Source organism: Scardinius erythrophthalmus (genome assembly GCF_964197995.2).
Source record: "Scardinius erythrophthalmus genome assembly, chromosome: 1".
NCBI classification, from domain to species: domain Eukaryota; kingdom Metazoa; phylum Chordata; class Actinopteri; order Cypriniformes; family Leuciscidae; genus Scardinius; species Scardinius erythrophthalmus.
In genome coordinates, this window is record NC_138221.1 from 48,403,724 (window position 1) to 48,428,546 (window position 24,823).

Below are 24,823 nucleotides of genomic sequence, written 5' to 3' on the forward strand. Positions count from 1 at the left end.
ATTTTTCTTCATATTACAGGACACTAGCACAGCATTACAATCCAAACACCATCTCGAGGACCATGGCTGTAGCTTTTATAGAAAATTTTATTCAACATACATTTTCCAGCAAAAAGGCAATATACAGGAAGAGTTGTCGTACACTGCTGCTACACGGAGGAATTAGACTGGAGAAAAAGAAGAAAAAAAAAATCAAAAAAGATGTGATCTGCAGGTCATCTTTGTACTGCACTTAAACGAGACAAACTGTTGCAATTAGTTAACGGGAAAAAAAACAAACAAAAAAAAAAACCGTCAGGATCCAAAATAAAACTACACACAATGAATATGAACATCTGAATTGATCTGTACCCAACAAATCTGTGTTTTTAATTTTACATGTTCATTCTTTAAATATACAATTTTAATTGTTTTTACAAAGCCAACTATGCACTAGGGAGCATTCCTTCTGTGCTTAAAGAAAAAAAAAAAGTTTGTATTGGTTCATTAATGCTGGTTTCTCTATGTCCCAAACCAGTCTATTATGCGTCTGCAGCCTCGTGCCAACAACAGTACAACGAACCTGGAGCCGTCAGCAAGCGACCCCTCCCTCCCCATCAGAATAATCCCACAGCCAGTGACAGAGGAGCTAAAGAAGGGGGGGGAAAACCTTATGGGGAGAAGGGGGAAAAAAAGAGAGAGGGAGAAACCCAAAGGGATATGCAAATCAAACTCCAACCAAAGATTACATTTAACAGTGCTGAAAAAATGTAAAACCTTGGGATTATTAAGTGCCAACGTGCAAGATGAAGTACAGACAATTTATTTCATTTTTATTTATTTTAAAACAGATGCTGTGGCTCTTTACTTTATTATACAGGATTTCCAAAGACGACAAACTGAATTTCTCCAACCAAACTAAGTGAGAAAGAAGAATTGTGTAAACATGAAAATTGACTAGTTGCACTAAGGAACCAGAAAATGAGACAACCATGTCAGGGCAACTAGCAAAAGCATCAGCCATTTGCGGTGATTATTTTTGTTGAAAGATGGAGGTATCCTTTTCATCTTCTGCAAATGACATAACTCCTCTTTCCATCGCCTCCACCTCACAATGCAGCAGCTTTCTTGCCGTAACAATTCTTTTAAAAACGAACTTAAAAAAAAGAAAAGAAAAGAAAAACAAACAAAAACAACGAAAAATAAAAATCAAAACAAAATTCTAGGACATACTGTTCCCCCTTTCTTGTTAAAATCCAATTCATTCTTCCAGACAAATAGGCAGTCAATAGTTAGAGAAGCCAAATCGAACAGCCTCAAAAGAAAAACAGGAGCATCAGCAGTCACTCCATTCGCTGAAGACTTCATACATGGTGCCTGTGTACCCAGACAGCAGGTGTTAAAAGTGGTGCACACAAGAGGTTTGGTTAAAGTCTTTAGTATCGTTGGTTAGAGTGGGGGCTTGTCAGTTGTGAATCTTGATCGCTTTTTCCAGGTACGTGTAGCGACCTCTCTTTGGAGCTTTGTTGAAGTGGTCGAGCCCTAACCAAGGCCTCGGGTGTGACATGTTCCCTGATGAAGTACAGAATATGACAAGGTTTAGGAATGCACGATATATCGGCAACCGATATGTGTTCAATGTTTAATGTTATCGTTATTGGCCTGATAAGAAATTGTGGCAGATGCATTAAAGTCGATACATTATGGATTATTTCCTTCAGCTGAGTCATTTCAGAGAAGCACTGTTCACACTGATAGTTTTGAAATGCTTGAAATATGATTGGAATCACTTTGCAAAGGAAAATACAGTTAAGTGCAACATGTGCAGCGCAAGTCTGTCATACATGCTACATAAAATAATGAGAACATGACTATGAAATAATGTGAATTCTTTGTGCAGATGTGTTTCAGAGCATTGATAACAGTTACACCTTCATGACTATCCCAGTCAAGTTATTCAAAACCTTTTGTTCTGTGCAATTGTAATTTGTAATATATGTTTATGTCGTGTATATCTGTGATTTACCCCATATAGGATGCGTTTGTAAAGTTAATGAAGTAATAAAGCACGTCAGTTTATCTATTGCTTCAGCGCACGCAGCTTAAACAGCAGTGCTGTTATTTGAAACGGTAATATTCATTTTAGCTGTTTCTTTTTAAAAAATATTGATGCATTATTAAAGGTCCCATGACATGATACTTTTTGTAGGCTTTAATATAGGCCTTAGTGGTCCCTAGTACTGTATCTAAAATCTCTTTCCAAAAATTCAGCCTCGGTGCAGAATTATAGCCACTACAAGCCAGTCCCAGAATGAGCTTCCTTCAGACGGGCTGTTTCGGTGTCTGTAGCTTTAAATACTAATGAGGAGGAGAAAGGCGGCGCAAGGTGGAGGGTGTGCGTGGCCTATGACCATCTTGCGCAACAGTACCATGCATGTTTGTTTATGTTGGATATATTGCGATGGCATGAAGACACGCAGTCGTTCAAGCATTTCAGTTTGACCCAGAATCTGATCCAGATGGAGAAGTTGCAACTCAGCGGCTCCAGCAGGACGTCTCCGAATGGTTAGTTTAAAATATTATGTCTGGATACGGTACTTTATTCGGATGGTTTACAGTTATCATCATGTACGTTAGCTAACGCTAACCTACTGTTGCCTTTTCATGAGAGATCTGTAACGTCTGTAATTTATCTTATTACAATTACATCAAGCTCTGCGATCTTGAAATGCGGATATCGCGCACGCCATATAACCAACAGGAAAACGGTTATCCAAATAACAAAGAAGTGTACAACACTCGCGTTACAGTGTGTAACTTGATGCTGTCTACCTTTACATTAGCGCAAGTAACTGCATAGCTAATGTGACAGCCACATTCTACGTGTAACAAGCTAGGTAACCATAAACAGTAAAGCAACACACAATATATAATTTGTTGACTTGTCCGACGTTCAGCAAGCCCAGCTCTGTATTGACCATTCGATGTTCATTTGTACATACAATTATTGAGCAATTATTATGCTTTGCTCGCTCAAAAGCCATGATATCTCTCGTGGACAAACTAAAATCGCGCGCGCGTTCTACTTCCTAGCTCATTTTCTCATGGGCGAGAAATATTCTCTGGGCGGGCAAAGCAGAGAAAGGGGAGGTAACATTTCTCCTTATAACGTCATAAGGAGGAGATTCAAGATCAGCGCGGTTGAGCTTCCATTTTCTCAAAGGCAGAGAAAGATAGCAAAAGCTCGATTTACACCGATTAAAATTTCTAGAAACTTGGGGACCACATACAGGCTAGGGGAACTCATATTAATGTTAAAAAACCGCAGAAAGTGAAAATTTCATGTCATGGGACCTTTAATAACTAGCACTTTTGTTTTTCTTGTATTCTTTTCTAGTTAAAATCATTTTATTATTGTCCAGGCGAAGGTTATCCATTTTATTTATCCATGGCACATGTATATTGATTTGAGGAAAAAAGAGTGACATACCTGGCTGTGGCTCAAAGTCTTTCAGATTCACCTCGTAGTCTTCCTCGTTGATATACTGATGCCGGCCCATCATGACTATTGCAAACTTGAACTAAAATAAAATAAAACCATATTAATTTATTTTATAATGACTGGTGGTCTGGGTGAAACCTAACTTGGGTCTGAATCAGGACTGTGATCTGCTAAATAGTGACCATGGTTCATTTACTTTTTTCTTCTTTCTACATTGTCTACAAGGCACTTTGTCTAAATTATTTATTTTTTAAGTCCTTTAAAATTTAGTCAATATTTCGGTGTCATTTAACTGTCAGAAAATGGAAATAAATACAATTGAATTGACCATCATTTAAACCTTAAATGTTTCAATCATTATTACATATTCAGGTCTTCAGCAAACCAGAAGGCACATTTAAGATCCCTGATATTTTAATAATTACAAAATAATAAAATTATATATTACAGTACATTTTGACATTATTGATGCATACATTCCGGTCTGTATATATTTTAGTAATTCAGGCACAAAAATAGTCAAAGCACTGTAATACTTCCGTCAAATAATTTGAGTCACTATATAACAAATAAATAAATAAATGTAATAAGTAAAAGTGAAAAAGTAACAATATTTTAATCTATAACCATTTTATCATGTACAACAATTTATTATAAATAGTTTAAAATAGGGCATCAAAATGCATTTATGATGCAAAATTAATGTAAACAGTCAGTTATGCCTTAGTTATGGATTAGACCAGGGGTGTCCAAACACTGTCCTGCAGAGTTTAGCTCTAGCCTGCCTCAACACCCCTACCTGGAAGTTTCTAGAATGCCAAGACCTTGATTATCTGGTTCAGGTGTGTTTAATTGGGGTTGGAGCTAAACTCTGCAGGACAGTGGCCCTCCAGTAGCAGGATTGGTCATCCCTGGATTAGACAGTCAGGACAAACATCTGACGTGTCAAAATAGAACTGTACATTAGTGTGAATGTGACGTATTAGATCCGTTGGCATAAGTAATAATTCAGCAGCAGCAAAGCTGAGAAAGAGAATAATCACTCACTGTTCTTAGCTGGAAAATGTTCAGATACTGAAACCACTCTTAGATATGGAACACACTGTTTAATGCTAGTAATATGTTTCTTTGTTCCTCTATTATTGACTCTGCTTGCATGTTCTGAAACTACATTTAAAAGTTCTCAAAAGTTAAAAATTAAATCAATTCTATGCCATGTAAAACGTAGCTACTCATAGTTACATACGTAATTAAATAAAAAAAAAGTACAAATAAGTTGGTAAACTAACTAATAAGAAAAGAAAAAGAAAAAAGTAGACCAAGAATGGTTTTGAATTGGATCGAGTGCCTAAAGATTCCCACCACTAGTTTAAAAACAACAATAATTTATGAAACGGATACACCTTGCTGAAGTTGAAATCATGTGCGTGTATCCTATGCAACTTATGAATCGCATACCCTTACATTACTCTTAAAAACATAATTTTTCATCAACATTAAATCAAATTGTTAGCTGAGAGTAGGGCTGAACGATATGGACAAAATTTCATATCTCGATTTTCATGCCAGATATCTCGATATCGATACAATACGATATGACTACGTAAGTACTAAAAAAACAATACATTAAAGTTTGTAAAATACACACTGATGTCTATGGAAGAGGTAATAATAATCCTTTCCATTATAATTCGACACGTTTTATTCATATCAGATACACATTGTGTAAGTAACTTCAATGTTTACTCTATTCTATTCCCAGTTCACCAGCCACTTACTTTTAAGTATTTCGGGAGAAGTGGATGAATTCACGTGTTGTAAACATAGAGGTTGTAAATCCAACAGATCCGATTCTCTGAACTGCGTCTGCGGCACAAACTAACACGGCGGCGCCCATCGCGCATACAGCTCAACTAGCGTGATCGTTATAAAGGTGTTTAAACAACAATATACTTCCACTTGCATGTATTTGACAATCGGAATAGCAGATATTTCATGCCATAGCTAACACATTTGTGAATATTCTGAATAAAAAAGGAAAAATGACATAAAAGCAGATCATCATTCATTCAGCGCTGTTGCTGCTGCGGTGTGTCACATGACAAGCAATGACGCGTCACCATGGAAACGCCGCCCCCCCTTTCACAATATAGTTCCCACGTCCCTGGTAGTGTGCGCGCGCTGGCTTTAGCGGTGCATTCAAGGGCACTCGTAAAACTGATGTTTGTTGTGACTGCCAGAGTTGTATGCAGGGCGAGTGCGGAGAGGGGAAATCTATATCGTCGATATCGTTGCTTTTTTCGATAGTAATATCTTGAAAGTTCATATCTCGATATAGATACGATAACGATATATCGTTCAGCCCTAGCTGAGAGCGTTGTCATCAGATCCACCATTAAACGATGCTAATATGATTGTGCACTTGCTTTGCAGAAAATCATTAAACCATGTCATGTCCAAGGTAGTATTATGATTGACGCATTCTCATCACGTAGAGATTCAATATTGTTGCACAGGAAAATAGAATTGCTCTATTACATACCTTGGGTCACTAGTGACCTTAAGTTTGCATTTGTATCAGTGAATTTCCAAAGCTGGAAATGTTTTTGCACATTAACATTTGCTGCTCTTACCTTCTCAAACTCTTTCTCCTGAATGTCAAGCATGCTCTGAATTCTCTTCATCACTTCTCTGAAGGGTTCCCCCTGCCACAATAAATGCACGCATTAAAAAGGACACGACACATGCAAACCGAACAAATGACCACAATCCACCTACACATGCACTCAGCGAACACTCAGCTAACACACCTGACGGATCTTGAGCAAAAACGGAATTCCGAATGTCCCGAAGACTTCCTTGTGGAAATGTGCAACTGGAATCAGCATTTCATTCTCCTTGTCCAGCTCAACCTGGTCGAGGGGGATTTCCTGCCACGAAAGACATTAAACTTGTTTCAAGGGAACAGCATCCACAATTAAGTGGCAACTCTCAGATTCCAAATCATTTTAAAAGGCTTTACTAGGGAATAGATTCTTTGTTGTGCACATCAGTGAATGATGGGATTTGAGGGCTGATGAGTATCAGCTCATCCTTACCTCTATTCTGAATGTTCGACTGGCTGCTGGAGATAAACATTCTAGCAATTCATCTTCCTGGTGAACCCCAATAATTTTGTAGCTGACTATTTCTAACAGCCTATAAGAGCAAAAGAGAGAATGATATCAGAAGTGGTAAGTGAAAGGAGTCAGAATTATGAACAGTGACTTGTATAGCAGCATCACTGAGTGATTAAAGACAACTGGCTGATTTTCCTCAGGATCGTCAGTTTGTAATGCATTCACATTCAAGAGATCTATAAGGCTCATTAATTTCAAAACACGCAAGGTGCATTAACATTGCATGAAACATCAAATGTCTCTATGCTTATATCTATAGCAAGAAAATGTAATGCTTGGAAATTCTTATGTATCCCTTTGTACTTGCACATTACTGATGTGAACAGCTTGGGGTCAGTGGGATTTTTCATTAAATTGATCAGAAGTGACAGTCTTTAACAAAAGATATCCATTTCAAGAGTTAAATTACAGAAGCAAATCTTAAGTTGATTTAGGATTCCTATTCTATCTTACAAAATCTAATCTTATCTATAGTTAGGAAATCTTAAACCCCTCCATCGAGTTCGGTAATCAACTCTCAGGTCTGTTACCAAGCAACCAACAACACGCAAACAGCTGTTGTGAAGTAAAACGGAAAAACTGGAGAATGGAGAAACAAAATAACTGGTGCTTTCATTAAGTGAAGTTTTGATAAGCTTGGTAGAAAAGACAAAGCCTTTTCCTTTGACAAATAATTACACTCTCCTATAGAATAAGAGTTTTGTCGTCAAAGTGCAGCACATCATTTGGGTGTTCACAAAGTCTTTCCACCATCAAACATCACTGTTCTTCATCTTGTAGCATTAATGAATGTGACGCCATTCTCAGACAGGGCTATTATGTGATTTTTACAGTTGGCTTTTAATTAATTTTGAAGTTAACAGTTTAAGGATTTTTTGTGGAGTTAGGATGCTTCTGTAATACTACTTTTCCTATCTGTAGTTGAGATAACATTAAGCACTTGAGAAATGTCATTTTGTAATAGCTTTTGTCCTAAATGAGCTCTTAACTGAAAATTGCCATGGTTACATGGTAACAGATAAGATAGGATTCTAAAGTTAGGATCTTTCTGTAATGCGCTCCTTGGTTTTTATGCAGATGCCTCACTGCACCTTTTTGTACATATATATGGAAAATTATGCAGAAAATTAAGTATAGGAGGGTTGGGCCTTTATACTTAACATACACATACTTTAAACTACCACTTTAGTTTAGGGTCCAATTTTCATTATTAACTAGTTTCTTTTTAGCGTGCATATTGCTAGGATATTGGCTGTTTATTAGTACTTATAAAGCATATGAATGACTTGTTCTGCATGACCATATTCTACATCCCTTAATCCTACCCAATACCTAAACTTAACTACCTTACTAACTATCAATAAGGCGTAATTAGGAGTTTCAGGCAAAGGTCATAGTTAATTGTGAGAATTGGACTAAACGTAAGTGTGCCAATTTTTCCTATTGTACGGAACTCATATGGAACTGTGTGTGTGTGTTTTTAAAATGCAATGTTAATGTATATAAGGTATGTCTCAATGCATTGATAAGTTGTAAGTTGTACTGTATCTTTCAACATATCTTCTGATGTTCATTCATATTTATTTCATGCTGTAACTGGTAGTAAACGGAAGAGATGATCAGTTCTTGGTGCTTCGTGCTGAACTGAGGTACCACAGCAATCTGTCGCCACATTAAAGAGTGCCAAAACGGTGTTTATTGTTTGAATTTCATAATAAAATGGGCAGAATTTAAAAGCTCAGACTTTGTTTCATATCAAAAGTAAAAAAGCTCAAAGCTTATTGCGATTTATTGGATGGGAGATGCTATATAGTTTTGTTTATTCATCAACTGAAAACAGCATAGACTAAAAGATCGATTCACGGGATTTAAGAATTGATATTGTTCATAAAAAAAATTAAAATTGAGAAAATTATAACAAGAACCCTGTTTCCATTATTAAGGGCTTTCAATTTTCACTGAAATGAGAATAAACAGACCTCAGTTTCTCTGAGCCTTTGTCTGAGAGCTCCACTGCCTTTTTACATTCCTCCAGAAGGTCCCGAACACAGCCATGCTTGTCAGGGTACAGTGTGATCTCCTAATGCAAAAGGGGGATGAAATATTCACACTGATAAGTGTGCTAAACATGCTGGAAACGTACATTATGTAAATAAGTAGGGTTAACTAGCATAATGGTATATTCAATGTACAATTATTGCAGCACGTTCTTACCTCCTCTCGAAACATACTGTTGAGCCATATGGCTTTGAAACTCCTCCTGTTCTCAAAGTCTGTGATCTTCATCTTGAGCTGTGGGAGGAAAACCATGAATAAATCAGATGCCCCGAACGTAACGGCTTAGCAGATCTCATATTCCCTTAGAGGAGTGCCAAGTGGAAGATAAGGCCTCTCTCTCACCTGCTGGTAGTAGAGCTTCTTAGGCTGCCGGGGCTTGAAGAACTGCAGCAGGTCTCTGAGAGTGCCTTCATAGTTGTGCCTGAGTGGGTTGCCTGGACCATCTCTGTACCTGAGAGGAAGGAGAATAAAAATTCAGGTTCATGGATGCAAATGGGGTGGGGGAGTGGGTGATGAAGAAGTCCCATTAAACTAAAAATTAGAAGACGTACCCCTGTGACTTGAAGAACTGTAGGAGCATGGGGTCAGTATTTAACCTCTGCGCAACAGTCTTTGCCACCTGCAAATGAACCAGGATGACAATTTTCAGAGGTTGCTTGCATTTCTCTCTCTCTCTCTCTCTCTCTCTCTCTCTCTCTCTCTCTCTCTCTCTCTCTCTCTTTCTTTGATTCTTTCTTTCATCCATCCATACCAACCTGGAAGTAGTTCATTCGGTTTGACAGTGTCACAACAAAGCCTGGGTCATTGTGAATGGTCTTGTCACAGAAGATGACATCCACACGGTGGTACAAGTCTCTGAAGTAGTCTTTTGCAGTAGGCAGCTCACTGGTTTCATTTTCAGGATCGTCCCTGGTGGTGAAACGACAAAAGAACAATCGATTACAAGGTCATGTAAACCTGTGCAAAATGGCCTAAGAATTAAGATGACGCATTCCTACTTCTGGAACACAATTATGTCTCCATCCATCAGCTCATCCAGAGCCTTGTCCAGGGAGACATCATAGTCTTGTATTCGCTCTGTTAAATTCGGTTTAACTTCCTGTAACAGAATGAATCATGTTTTAACTATAGGTCCCTATTTGAAGCCAATTCCTAGTTATGCAGAATGCATTTAAACTAACCATTACAATGCATGAAATACACCACAGCTCAAAAGTTTAGGGCCTCATACTCTCTCCAAGGCAGCATTTATTTGATCAACAATACAGTAAAAGCAGTAAAAACGTAACGTAACTTTTTTTATACATTTTAAAAAGTAATTTATTCCTGACAAAATTCCTGATGGCACAACTGAACTTTCAGCAGCCTTTCAGTCTTCAGTACATGATCCTTCAGAAATTATTCCAATTATGCCAATTTGGTGATCAGGAAATATTTATTATGATCAATGTTCAAAACAGTTGTGCTGCTTAATATTTTTGTGAAACCTTGTGAAAAAAATGCAGGCTTCTTTGATGAATAAAGTTTTCTTTAATGCATCATTATTTTTATCTCAATTATAACCTCTTATTCTCATGTTAAAAAAAAGAAGAAAAAAAACAAACTGACCATAAACTTTTGAACAGTAAATACAAACCATTTATTTTCATGCTGCTCTAGTATAATGTTCTAATTAGTGGTCAACCGATATATCGCACTTAAAATATCAGCATCGGCCGATAAGTTTTTCTGATTGGCCAATGTGTTGGAAGCGGGACTTTTATTTTGACGGGCGGCGCTGAGAACACCAGCGCCTGAGAAGAGAACGGCAGAGCCTGATCACGCAGCGCTCACTCACATTCTCCGTATTCATTAGTTTACGATCTCTGTCAGTCATATCTAATACTTTGTTAGACAGAAATGGTAAACAAAGAAAGTAAATGGTATGCGAAAAAGTAGTGTTGCTTTTATATTATTTGTTACAGAAAAGGCAAACAATTAGGCTAAAATACTGTCTCATTTACTGTCAACATTCAGCAAATGCACATCTACATCACTTAAACAAATCTCTGAATATCTAATAAACATTTAATTTCACAAACCTTGCAGATTTAATGGAATCCAGCTGTGATATCTTGTGAAGTGTGCATTTGTAGCCTGCATAAACGTGTTACTGCGAGTGACGGTCGGTCCGTGCGAAGTGAGAATGCAAACAGAAGACCAGCTTCACAGGAAACGCGATCGAAAAACTTTAAATCCTTCATTTTAAAATATGCTGTGCTATACCCAGTTGCCCACTGTGTCATATTCATATCGTTTTCACTGTGAGCTGTATGTAATATTAGCGTTACCTTGTCTTTATTTGAAAAAAATATGATTACCAGTGCGCACAATATTACCAGATTACTGAGTGCAATGTTACAGTGTTTACTTCCTTTTTATTCACATATTTTTAAATAAATTACTTTATTTGTGAAAAATACTGTAATAGGATTGCAGATTCAAGAAGTTGCCATCTAAAGTATAAGCATGTTTATTTTAAAGATTTATTTAAAATGTATAATATATTGATTAAAATAAATATAAAGTATAGAATAAAAATATCGTCTTTATATCGGCCATCCTGCTCTCTAAGATATCGGCAATCAAAAAAAAAAAAACAATATCGGTCGACCACTAGTTCTAATGCCTAAATTCAATTGTAGCATACAAATATATATATGTTTTCAACCATACCAATTACTGATTACTAATGCATTTCTACTAACTATTTTCTATAAAAAAAAAAAAACACAAATTGATAGATTATTCATACCAACAGTCTTACCTCATAGAGGATAAGGCTAGTTCCCTGCTGAAACCCTGCTCTTTCACACATAACGGGCAGCAAGTCTCCTGTTTGGGTCAGGGTTAGAATGGATTAAACGTAAGGATTGACTGTTTAATTAGAACTTTCAAACTTCATGAGAACAATCCTATTATATGTAGCTTTTATTACTCACGTATTTTACAGGATATAGGTGTGTAGATATGTCCACAATAATTTAAGCTTCTGGTTTTTGGATCATACATCTTCAAGAACAACATAACATCATCTGAAAATCAAAACCAAGGTTAAAAGGTTAATCAGAACTGAAAGATTTTTGTAGGCCTTTTGCTCTACATAAAAATAAAATGAAATGTGAAACATTTACAGACTAGAACATTAATGTTCTGAGTATATTCATAATATACAAGTAGACATTGAAACTCACGGTCTTTGTCGAACTTGGGTAACGTTGCGCCACTGGAGGCCATTTCTGGATCTACAGTTTCTAGAAATATTGTCCATGGGTTCTCGTTATCGCTCAAGTCGATCATCTGTTTGTGACATTGACATACACAGCTTTATTCTCGCATCAAGAGCAAAATATGAAATAAGAATGCTATAAAAAGTACGGATATTTAAAAATATGAGTGCACAGACTTACAGACTTGTTGCAATCTGCTTCATAATCCAACATGGCCGGCCGTTTAGTGCCGTTGCTTCTGGCCTGCATTGGCCACAGTCTCATCTGGTCCTGCGGGAAACCCTGGAGGAATTGAAATTCATTGAGACCATCTCCATGGACAAACCAGAAAAGAAATGCAACTAACCTCAGGCATTAAGTGAATACCAACAAAATGAGAATTTGTCCTAACTAGCCTACAGTCTTTACTGGTAAATTACCGTTAAGGGGTCATGTGCGAACAAAACCTTTTCAAAAATACCGGTAAATCTGTTCTGGCAAATTACCAGTATAGAGAAGTTGTAACATTACCAGTATGACGCTGTGTGAACAAAGATTGAAGATAACCGGTATGAGCACATACATGGTCAGAACGCACTGACTGAAGGGAAGCACCGATACCAGTATCAGGCCCAATTCTGCGCTTGTGTACTGGTACTCATTAAAATGCTGATACCAACAACCGATACCACGCAGTGTGTGTACAGTACAGTGCTTGTGACAAAGAAACACCAACAACAGAGCAAACAGAGAGCAGAGTGGATATATCAGGTAAGGATGTCTATGAAGTAAATGTAGTCGAATTAATAGAATGTTAAACTAATTAAATATTTACACCTAAATAGCAGCGGCACAGACTCAAAGCTCATATCCTTTTCAGACATCACTGGAAAGTTTGCAGTTCGGGCGGATATGGCAATAGCAAAAGGTACAAGGCACATATTACTAATGTTAACTGACGGTAAAGAGAGAGAGCACACTTCTATTGCATGCTCTTGATTGCTGACTGATTTACCACACATGCGGTATATAAAACTAAAATGTATGTGCAAGTAAAAACATGAACTGTTGCATGATTTATGCATAACAAGTGGTTCCCTACATTACAGGAAGGCGGTATGCAAATCACATGAAGTTTTCAAGAGGTTTTCTGTGTACGTGACCAAAAAGTTGCCTCTCAGACAGCACGAATAACCTATTAAATAGAGTTTTCTTTCATGGACAAATTCAGACAATATAGCAAAATGTAGGCAAGTATTCTTGTGAAACTAAAGGTGATGATACACAGAGCATTGCCTGTAAACATTGCCTAGCAACATTGCTCAAAAAGTTCCCCTGTGTATCATCACCTTTAGACGGTTATGTCTTAAGTGAACGTAAACCGTTGAAAAGAAAATGCGTGTGTAACAGTATGTTGGATATGTGCAGCTCTTAAAGTAACAGCATCAAAATAAGCCTACTGCTGTCTTTGTCCTCAATGTCAATCTAACAACAAAAGACAATCACTCACTGCACATGACTGGTTGAGCCCTGCTGGAGCAGCTCTAAGTATTCACAATTAAATTAAAGATAAAATAGTGATAGAGTAATAATATGATCAGTGAATGTAACAGTAGCTCCTATAATACATTTTAACAGGCATAATTAGGCATGAAAATAACTGAAGGAAATATCTATTTTCTAAGCACACTAATTTGATTTATACAGAAAAATATTGGTATCAGACTCGTTCTGGAAAAAGCGGTAACAGTGCATCCCTAATAAGGAGTCTGCTTTGGGCTAATCAAAGTTCTTGTGGCGATGAGGCTGCACCGTAGTTTATTATAAGTAACAAACATTTGTTTCTAACTGATAATTCACTGAGGAAAAAAAATCTATAGTTGCTTTACAAGTATTTATTGGCTGAAATTTTGGCAAGACATTTTGCATTGTGAATGAATAAATTAAGATTGGTAAAACCACGTAGGATGATTAAAAAAAGTTGCTTGAGCAAACTCAATCTGAATGTTTCCCTGATTTTTAAAGTGTTTTTTTTTTTTGTACTAAATTCCTTTTCTAACATTGTAAGGATATGAAAAGAGAAAGATGTTATCCAAGAAACTTGTGTCAAGTGAAGGCTCACCATGGTCTGTGAAAGGTTCTGGACAAACTCAGCCAGAGTGGAGCTTTTCAGAACCTTGAACACTGTGTATTTTACTTTCTCCTCATCATACATGTCATTGCCCTGATGTCCACAGAACTGATCTTCTGTCACCATCTACAGGAACACAGAGGATGGTTTAAACAAACACAAAGTAGCTTGGAATTACTTTACAAATCCAACTCTAAAGATCTAAACATAAGGCCTATGCCAACATGACCTGAAGTGACCATTTTATCTGGCACACCAAGTGGACAAATAAGTCTTCCATTTAGAAGGAACATTTGCATTCCCAAGAATAATTGGTTTGGTTGGACATAATGTGGCTCCATACCTGTACTTGCATGTAAAGGTGGGCCTCCTGCCTCTCTTTTCTCTTCTGGGCTTCCACCCTCTTCTCCTCCTGCAGCCTCTCCACCAGCTGCTGGGGGATATCATTGTCTGTGACTGGCTGCAGGACCTCACCTGGACATGACAACAGCACTTATAAGCACAGATGGACAGAGGACAAGCACATGCCCTAAGACAGGGTGGTTTTCATAAGAGCTGGATTGCTGTCAGCATCTACAGGTCCACATTACCTTGTGCTAAAATGATAACATCATAAATTAACCTCACAGCAGGCTTAATTATGTTCATGGCACTCACTGAGCTTGGACTCTCTGATGTACACCAACATGTAAGCGTTAGTGCAGTGACGCACTGACAAGTCATCATCGTGACCACCGTAATTGTGTTCGATGGCCTCTTCTTTAGTGCACCGTGAAACGACATCATCGTCAAATTTACACCACTGCAAGAACAAACAAACATTACGTCTGGAAATAAAATTATGAAGGCATGTGGAAATTAATTGAATAAACCAGTCAAGAGAAAAATCAAACAAATTGCCAAAGTCAAAACAATGTTTGCTACCAGACTAAACACTACAGCTAAAACAAACAAACACAAAGCAGGGCTCCAGACTATGAAAACGAGTGGTAAAATATCAATAAGGTGTTACGCCGCCTTCACACTGGCAGTTGAAATCAGCTCTGATACGGCTACGAAACGACCGGAAGTCATTCATTTCCTATGGAGATTCGCAGACCGCATGCGAATGGGTCCGAAGCGGGTCCGAATGAGTGCGGTGCGAAAAAAATTGTGTCCGTTGGTCATCCGGATGCGTTAAAAAAAATTTAACTCTTGCAAAAAACTACAGACGGTTCCTATCCGACAATTCCAGCGGAAGTTAGCATTGCTATGGTACTGATAAACAAACCTGAATTCTTAACTTTTAATAATATAAATAATGATTTTCTAACGATAAATTGTCATGTCATTTTTTTATTTTCATGATTTTCTAACGTTATTAGGTCAGTTAATACAATTAAAAGCCCTATATACCACTATATCACATTTAGCCGACCTGACATGTCAAAGTCCTGGGGAACTTTCCAACATGCAGCAGCCTGTCTCTATAACCCCCTCAACAGAGAGATCATACAGAATTGTACATTCTGACACTGACAAAATCAACCGTTAATCTCTCCGCCATTTTTGTTTACTCACTTCCGACGCTTTTCAACCGTGTAGTACGACGTCCGCTGAGGGCGTATTACGGAGCTGATTTCAACTGCCAGTGTGAAGGCGGCGTCAGGGCTGTGACGTTGGCAGTTTTTTTTTACCGGCGTGGTGGTTGGGGGGTGTTTTTTTTAAAATATATATTTATATAATCAATTAATAAAATAATAATAGTAATAATAATAATAATAATAAACGGAGGCTCAAACATCAATTTAGTAATAGACGTGTGTTTATTTGAGCACTTCCGTCACTGAAACACACTAAAGCCTGTAAGTTATTGAAATAAATATCAGTAAATAATATTAATTTAAATAATATAATCGTTCAATATTTAAAAAAAACATTCATTTATTATTTCCACAGAGACGTGTGATATAGCCTAAGCCTACCGCTCTGCGCTTTGAGAGGGATCAGGGATGTGGGACACGAGCAGAAAGACCATCTCCTTTATTTAAAATATATATCTTCATGTTTTCTTCTACTTGTAAAAGGTCTGAAGAGCGAATTTTATCTTCCACAGAGGCAAGACATTTAAGCTATGTTTGATTTTGCACTGCCAGAGAAAGCTAAACTAAAAAACAAAACAAAAAAACACTAAAAATGTGAAACGCGCTTTATAAATAAACTTGACGCGCCTTACCAAGTAAAATAAGCATAAACGGTGTTAAAAAGAATTTGACGTGCAAGCAAAAAAAGTAGGCTTTCTTACGGTGTTTTTCTACTTTACCACAGTAATGAATGCAAATATAATAGGACTACTTAAAAGAAAACCAAAGAAAGACACGTTCATAGTCCCCTGCGAAAATGGGTGAGAAATGAGTGAAGATTTGGGAAAAGAAACAAGAGGTTCCATGTCTAGTGGAATAATAACTAATGGAATATTGTTAAATTCGCTGATAATCGGGTGACCAGATCGCAAAACAGAAAACAAAGCTTAAATTTATGGGCTCACGCACAACTCTCTCATTCGTCACAAATCCAAATGTTTCCATGGCTGCGATGTAACATTTAATTGCTAACCTATTTATTTTGTAAACAAAGCTTTGTGCTTCACTCCTGTCATAATATTCATGTAAAACAGCATTCACATACAAAAAAAAAAAGATTTTGGCGGACCAACGCTGGTGCTACTCAGCCACCGGGGTGGCGCATTCAACCGTGGTTGTGCGTTTGTCAAGTTTACCGGCACAGCCCTAGGCGACATATCGTTGTCCTTCTCCATGCGATATGAGAATCTATACGCTGGCGCCAAATATAGATATTTTAATTAATAAAATAAAGGCGCTCTAAATAGATTTTCCTGCTCCCAGCGCCGCTACTTCATGGCTCCTTGAGGTAGCGTTCAACACATGAATGAGGGAAACATGAACATAAGTTAACTAGCATAGGAAAAGGAGGTTTTTAACAGAAGTGCAAGTAAAATAATAGACGCCCCAGCCACGTTTAAGTCCCAAGTCTGGACGCACTTCGGCTTTTATACTAGGGCTGAACGATTAAATCGCAATAAAACCGCAGGCGACTTGGCAAAGGCTGCGATTATTTTATGCGCAGCTTGTCAGTGGAGTGCGGCTGATTGGTAGTAAATACTGCCCCATTTGTACGCCAGAGGGCGCTCTCATGCAAACACGATAAATATGCCCCGCCACAGAAGTACAATAATGCGCATCATTCCAGGAAATCCCCATCGCTGTAGCAGAATAAACAGAAGATTGAAACGCTTTGATTGATTAAACATGACTTATAAATACACGACTGCCTTATTCTGTGTAAGAAGGCACATCATCTCACAGAAGGATGAGCTCAACTGTTGTTATGAAGTGAGTTTGGAGTAAATGCATGTTATTAAATGTTGTCTGTTGTTGGACAAGAGGTTCATAAATGCTTCTCATGTTTTGGAAAGATGTCTAACGCCTGTTGTTTTTTCAAATGCACTTTATAAGTGACTCAAACTCACAGTGCTTTCAGATGGAGCAGCGTTTACAGAGCCGTACATCAATGACAAACTGCACATAAAATAAATCGCAGCCTTTGCGATTTTAAAAGCGTGATAAGCCATCTCGATTTAAGTGCGATTACATGTAAAGTGCGATTAATCGTTCAGCCCTATTTTATACCATTGATGGGACAAACAGGTTGTCTAGACATCTTTGATACTCTTCACAGAGCGCTTAGATACACACAGGAGTGTTTGAAAGCAGGCGTCTATCAGCAGATCCGTCAGAGCCGTTTAAGAATCCTCTAATAATGCTAGGGGGAATTCTGGAATCGTCACATTTTTTAAATACCAAAGTCTGTACCTTTGACAACACTATTACCAGGTTTATTTTAAGGAAGCTGGTAAACACTGAGATGTTCCCAGGTTTAAATAAAAGAGGTTGGTAAATTTAGAAGTATCCAGGTTTATTTAAAAGTCGATAAGCAGATAAACAGTGTCAGTTTACACACAAAGAAAAGTTTAAGCTTTTAAAATATATAAGCATAAAATGTTTGATTTAATTAAACTGAAAAACATTTTGTGTGAAAAACAGTTTGGACTTGAATAAAGAGAGAAAACCTGCACTTAACCTTTTCAAAAGGCATTTTGTTTTCATAGTTCGACAGATATCGTGATGTATCATTATAGGATTGTCTAGCAATATATCGATTATCACAAAATTGCTTTATCGTGATATTATCGGTATTGTGAGCCATGTATCGTGTAACGTAAGGTACCCTGTGATTACTACCCCTAATGAAAACTGTGGCACTGCTGCCTCGAAGTTTTGGTTGTGCCAGTGCCTGATTTGGTTAATTTTTGTTAGGTGTAATGTAATTCTGTCAAAACAATAATATTGTATAAATTATTACAAATTGCTTGAATTAACCCTCTGGGCCTATTCACAGTAAATTAATTTGAGACAAATCCAACTAACAGATAAACAAAAAACATTATGCATAATTTCCTGTGTAAAGCCACAGTTGACGAGTTACAACGGACCTGAACACAAAAGGTGGAAATTTAATTTGAATGGCTATATCTCGTACATTGTTTTTAAAGAAATGTGTATTTTGACAGTCTTAACACATCCAACGTGTTCATTTTCAAATTTTTTATGTACCTATTTAGTGTCAAAACAGACCCAAAGCAACAAATTGACTAACAATGTGAAAGCGCTTGTCACTTTTGATCAATTTAACGTATTCTTGCTTGAAAAGGTATTAATATCAAGCAAAAAACAAACTTATTGTCCCCAAACTTTTAAACGGTAATTTATCAATAAGCAACAACAGTGTGAAAACTAACAAAGACTATTTGGAGCAAAATTCAGTCTCAGTCTGGAGCCCTCCAATGCTTCAAGTCTTACTTTTCTAAAATTAACAAAACATTTCATGCAACCACCCAAAAAGCCCACCCATTAAACACCATCAGAAAAGATAGGGACCCCTGAAATTAAAGGTTCTCACTATTGGTGCGGTGACACTCACTTTGCCGTCTCCTTTAGGATTAAGGTAGACGACGTAGTGGCCCCCGTGGTTGTCTCCGCTGTGCACCAACACGGCGTGGAGAATGTAGTTGGCTGGGTCTTTCACGTCTGGCTTCTGCAGAAACTCATCCAGAGGTAACTGCTCTGGGAATTCAAACCTGCAAGGCAAAACATCAAGCTCAGCCTCCATTTCTCTAGCATCATCTCAGAGAGAGTGAACAAGAGCTTATGCCAGACCATCTTAAAGTGCACCCTCCAGTCCATATCCAAGTAAGTGCTCAACCACATTTAGATGAGTCACTCTTACAAGGATATTTTAAGTGTAATCTCCCTCTCCACAGGACAAGCATTTATTCTATCCTGATGCTAAATTCATCATTACATCACAGAAATAATTTCAGAAGTTTAATGAGTATCAGTTTCACTTGTTCTGTCACAAACTCTTCATTCATTATGACACGTTTAATGTCAAAACGGAAGATCTAAAGCACAGAACATTACATCTACAACACATAAAAAAAGTTGTTACCTGTCGTTTATCTTAATATTTTGGTCAGTCTGAGGGTCGTACATGAACCGCATGAGCTGTAGGTGCAGGATAGGAGGGAAGGTCAGGAACTTTACACCCTTCTCTGCCTCCTAGAAGACAAATGAACCACAAACAGCACTCCAGTTGAATAAGTGCAAACATTGAAACCAGTATCATCCACAACAAGCTGTATAATATTAGATAGAGTCAAGGCAGTCACATCACCAAAACTTCAGCTAAATTCAACAGAAAAATTAGGTGCATTGTCCATTGTAAATGGTGTAGTGATGCTTGAAGCACAGCTTACTCAGGTTACTTTAAAACCAAGCAGTTTTATATTGGTAGACGCTGTGAATTGGCAGGTTAAAAGTTTAAGATACTTGAATCCAATATGACATGTGTCATCCATTTCCAGTTATTTCAGCTGTACAAAAATCCATTATGCTGCAAACTGGTATGCATCATATTTAAACACTGGTTTGTAGCACAAATAGTTACCATTTCTGCACTGTTATTTTTCCTAGTTATATACCTATAGCAGCTAATCAATCGGAAGCGTCGCATATTCAAAGAAAATAGAAGACTGCATTTTACCGTACAAAGGTAAATGTGACTGCACTTTTAGGTTTGGTTAGCTTGGATGGGTGATGAAGTATGCAAACCCCTCACCTGTAGACCATGCTCCCCTGCATCATATTTGTTATCCCCATCCAGCTGTTCCACAGCCACATAATCCTTGAATGACTCAAAGACTGCAGGGCAGAAAAGATGCATTAGTAACACACCTCTACCTCTAAATCTCAGACTGTGAGCAGTCCTACAACAATATTTTTCTTGAAACGGCTTAGCTGAATTAGCCAATTTTGTCAGATCAAATATCCATCATGGAACTCAGTTGCAAGATGTCAGAAAATTCATGCATTTACAGACCACATAACAAGAATGGCCTTCCTGGAACAGAATATCAGAGAAAGCCACACTTACTGTTTTTCTTTCCTTTTATGCTGAGCTGGATGTCATAGTAATCCTCTATTCTTTCTGACCGATAGTCCACATGCTTACACTGGATGTAGGACTGTAATGGAGGAAACACCCAAATGTGGTAAGGTTGAATCACTGAATCAGATGTAGAGCGAAACCACAGATAGAGTCCGGGTGACTTACCACCATCTTCCCTCGGAAGAGCTTTGGGATAGTACCCTCCACACATGTTCCTTTCATCTTGTTCTCTACATTGTCCAACAACTAGAATTGGCACAATCACAAAACAGTCATGCTCATTCAATCTGACATGACTTATCCTTCATTTGATCAACAAGTTAAAGTTAAAAGAGAAGGATTCTACAGGATCCATGGAGATAGGGCAACTCACCACTCTGCACAATTCCTGTACATCGTGCTGCATGAAACTGTCTAGAGTCTCCCATCTGAGGAAACAGACCATTTTTAAATATAAACAAACGTATGGGGGAAAAAAAGGTGGATTCACATAAAAGTACACCTGACTATGAATAGATATTTTCTACTTCTACAATGGTATTTCTAACCAAAAACATTTAAGTCACATGGGGTGGGTTGCACCAATAAGGACGTTTTAAATCTAGATTAAATCAAGGTATCATCAAATAATTCTGTTGCACCAAACTTTAAACCTTGTTTAAAAATAAGCAGGATTACATTTACACATCATTTTGATCCTGGATTTAATTTATATTTAAGATAGATTAACTTTAATCCTGTTGCTCCATAAATTTAAACTCAGATTTAAATCTCAATTAGGGATTAACTTTAAATTTACAGGTGAGGAGGTTTAAATAAAATAAAATAAAGTGCAACTACAATTACAATATGTGGCTGATTGAACAAAGACAGTAACAGGTGTTTATACCAAATAAAAATTAATTAAAGTGCATTGAGCCAGCACAGTGTGATGGTCGTGGCGGCCAGTAAGCTTACGCCTGCTATAAAATCTGGGATGCAGATCCATCACTCATCTCTGTTCTTCTTTTCAAGAAAAAGAAGAGGAATATATTTAGCAGCGGTGAGGATGAGGTGAGCACCAGTGATCGCTGCCGCACTTCTCATTTTTCAGGGCCGATGGACAGCGTTCAAACGGTCAGGTCGGCGCTGTCAAGAGCGGAGATGGTCAATCATGCTAGTTATTTTTTTCTTATCTCAGTTGTTTTGTCATACGTTATGCTGCCATATTACGCCATTAATTGATACTATAAATATATTTCCAGGCTTATAAAATAAGCACACGCTGCCTCAATCTTTTCATTGCCTGCTTAAGCAGTAACGGTCTCTCTGCACAGCAGTTTATAAATAAAGCAAAGTTTGTAAATTTACAAGTTTATTTCCTTTATCAACAAGAGCTTCTTATTTCAGAATTTATGGTGGTCAAAGAACAAAATGGAAATTAACATTATTGCCATTTAATTACAATTACATCATAGCAGAGAAAACTAATCATAAATGGAGGTTTTTAAATCACAGGTTAGAATTCTAATCCCTGATTTGGTAATCTGTGTTCAATATTAAGTGGTGCAACAACTTGATTTAAAATAAAACTCAGATCAACAAATCCTTGATTAGCTCTAAACTTTGCTTAATTTAATCCTTATTGTTGCAACCTACCCTTTAAGTCTAAGGTCTGCCGACAATTGTACCTTTTCTACTTTAAAAGAAAAGGAAAAGTCATGTAGTTTGTAGAATTTGACAGGAAACTAAAATAATATGTTCACTTAACACAAATTATTACGAAGACCAACAACAGAGTATAAAACATTCAAGGAGAATGACAAGGAACACTTCACATCTTGCTTAATGTCAACAGGCAGACGTGTCATGTGTCAGTGTCTGATACACAGTGCTTGTAAACTTGGACATTCAAAACAAAACTTACCCAAAAGACTTAGTCAGCTTCTTTGTCCCAACAGGCTTATCGCTGTGCTGGAGCTCATAGAACACCCTCTGCAGGGCGAGGGGAACGCTTTTAGAGGAATCATCTCCCTCAGTGGGCATCATATAAACTGCCTAAAAAGCAAATACAAAGCAGGATCTCTGACATATGCACAGCATCAACCTGTGCTTTACTTTTGAAAACATTTAAATAAACAATACGCTATAAAAAAATAAAATAATAAAAAACAAAACAACTCTTCCACAGCAGGCATTCACTATATTCTCATAGATAGTCATCACCCGGGTGTTGATAGCCCGCGAGCACTGGTGAGACCTGAACAGCACACATTGCTATCTGTGTTTAAACTAAACTAATTTAAGCCAATTTAAACATTCAAGAGCCAGAAGACGCAAATGAGAACTTGCGGCTGCTACGAGAAGATTTGTGTGCGCGCTCATCCGAAGCACTGAACGGAAAGCTGCATCTCAGACAGCACGCAAACATAGAGTTCTCTTTCAAGTCTTGCGCTTCAATGGATAAATTCACACTTTTTTTTTTTATAAGGATTAATCTTTAATTTATACAGTCAACTATGTAATGTTATTTTACATTTGATTACTTCAATTTCTGTACCTGAAAACTAATGTTAGACCAACTTGAAAAACCTGAAAAGCACTGTTTATTTTATTTGTATCTTTGCTCTATATTTATTTTTTTGCTATTGCTTAGCTAATTATTTGTTATTTTCTTTATTTTTATTTGACAGTTGTCCATTTTTCCATGAACATAGCACATACTGAACTGTACCGAAACCTTGACCCTAAAACCGTGATACAAACGGTTCTGTAACGTTTTAACTGTTACACGTCTAGTAAATATGTTCATAATAACTATGTATTAAAGGCCCCCACTAATTATTCTAGAAATGAATTAATTCAACAAAGGTTACATATTTTTTGATGGTTCAAATGTATGCTCTACATGACAAGAGAAGAACATTTCTTCATTCATCTTGTAACTTAATTTTGCCAGATTTAGGCTTTTAAATTTAAATGTACAAAATTATCTTCCAGGGGGGCATGCCCCTGGTCCCCACTACAGGGACCAATGTAAACCCACCAGAGTCTCACACAATTCTGTGGAAAACATTTAAAAAAAATCTTACCAACCCCAAACTTCTGAATGGTAGTGTATAAAATTGACCATGCTTTTTATCAATTTACATGATCTTATTCAGAATTTTTTTTAATTTGTGCCTGTTAATAACAGGGCTTGTTACAAAAAAAAAAAAAAAAAAAAAAAAAAAAAAAACTTGCTCTAGTATTGCTCTGATAAGCAATATTTTCTTTTATTGCTTCACATTTTCTTTCCAATATAAAGTGAATCCCCATCCGGTGAGATGTATGACTCTAATAAGAACCAAACATTACCAATAAGACTCAAAATATGGCCACACTTGGCTGCACCTGAAAGCAGACTGCATCATCTCTCATCACCACAACATAATGCATCTGCTTCAGTTAGGTGAGGGATGCAGTAGGAAAGTAGGCTGTATTCAATTTGCAAAGTAGGAATACTGTTTTTAATAGTGATTTAACTCATGCACATCCCAAGCAAACATCTAATTATGTGATACATACTGCATTCTTTAAGAATATTGCAAAAAAAAAAAAAAAAAAAAAAAACGATTAACAAAACCTTCTGATTGTGATAATAAAAGGTAGATGTCTTACCCGCCGAAGCTGGTTTGTGAAGAAGAGAGTCTGAAGTAAGCTGTTCATGTAACATGTGGCTCCTTGATTCTTCAACCCCACGTAACCAGTGTGTTTCTTTGAATCCCAGCTGTAAGTAAAACAGTGACATCAGCTATCGTCGTAAAAGCTTGTCAACATCGAAACCGTCATGAGAAATGACTTACGCCACACCGTGAGGTGCATCGGCTTGAACGTAGACCTCAAAAGTGACCTTATCATCCTCCACAAAGCCCCGCTCAGGATCAGTCACATCCTGAAATGAAAACATCACTTCAACATCAGCTATTTAGCTCTGCTCCCCTGACAACACCAGCTCAGCAGAGACGCTAATAAAATAAAATAAACTGTTTACTTACACTCCATGACATGAAGTTGGAAAAGCCCCAGTCATTTTCCTTGTGGAAGAACAGGTGACTAATGCGGCGGCTGAAGGATTTCTCATCATCTTTGTAGTTGATTATTTTGAGCATGGCTTGAGCATGGCATGACCAGGACCTAC

At 37.4% G+C, this 24,823-nt stretch overlaps 1 protein-coding gene across 2 annotated transcripts; it reads right to left on the reverse strand.

Moving 5' to 3' along the window:
• Window positions 1-55: 55 nt before the first annotated feature.
• On the reverse strand, window positions 56-24,816 carry usp7 (ubiquitin specific peptidase 7 (herpes virus-associated)). Of its 2 annotated transcripts, none has more exons than XM_081365624.1 (28): window positions 24,681-24,816; window positions 24,489-24,577; window positions 24,304-24,412; window positions 22,571-22,701; window positions 21,038-21,092; window positions 20,830-20,910; window positions 20,650-20,740; window positions 20,335-20,417; window positions 19,666-19,775; window positions 19,138-19,294; window positions 14,755-14,899; window positions 14,441-14,571; window positions 14,089-14,223; window positions 12,168-12,269; window positions 11,952-12,057; window positions 11,700-11,792; window positions 11,525-11,592; window positions 9,717-9,817; window positions 9,474-9,627; window positions 9,270-9,337; window positions 9,061-9,169; window positions 8,875-8,952; window positions 8,640-8,740; window positions 6,580-6,679; window positions 6,292-6,411; window positions 6,115-6,186; window positions 3,470-3,560; window positions 56-1,551 (listed from the first exon to the last, which is right to left on the reverse strand). In XM_081365624.1, exons 1-28 carry the CDS (start codon window positions 24,792-24,794, stop codon window positions 1,445-1,447), a joined length of 2,901 nt encoding a protein of 966 aa, XP_081221750.1. In that variant the 5' UTR covers window positions 24,795-24,816; the 3' UTR covers window positions 56-1,444. The 2 variants fall into 2 exon arrangements, with proteins under 2 accessions (XP_081221750.1, XP_081221749.1); XM_081365623.1 differs by having other exon boundaries at window positions 19,117-19,294.
• Window positions 24,817-24,823: the final 7 nt, after the last annotated feature.

What these genes read in the sequence shown, in the direction of transcription:
- usp7 (XM_081365623.1), bottom strand. Translation starts at nt 24,794, where the DNA reads ATGCTCAAAATAATCAACTACAAAGATGATGAGAAATCCTTCAGCCGC. An exon ending in CATAAAAGGAAAGAAAAACA is followed by an intron (nt 20,418 to 20,649) that starts GTAAGTGTGGCT and finishes TCTGCCCTGCAG; the next exon opens with TCTTTGAGTCATTCAAGGAT. An exon ending in ACAGTATGTTTCGAGAGGAG is followed by an intron (nt 8,741 to 8,874) that starts GTAAGAACGTGC and finishes CTTTTGCATTAG; the next exon opens with GAGATCACACTGTACCCTGA.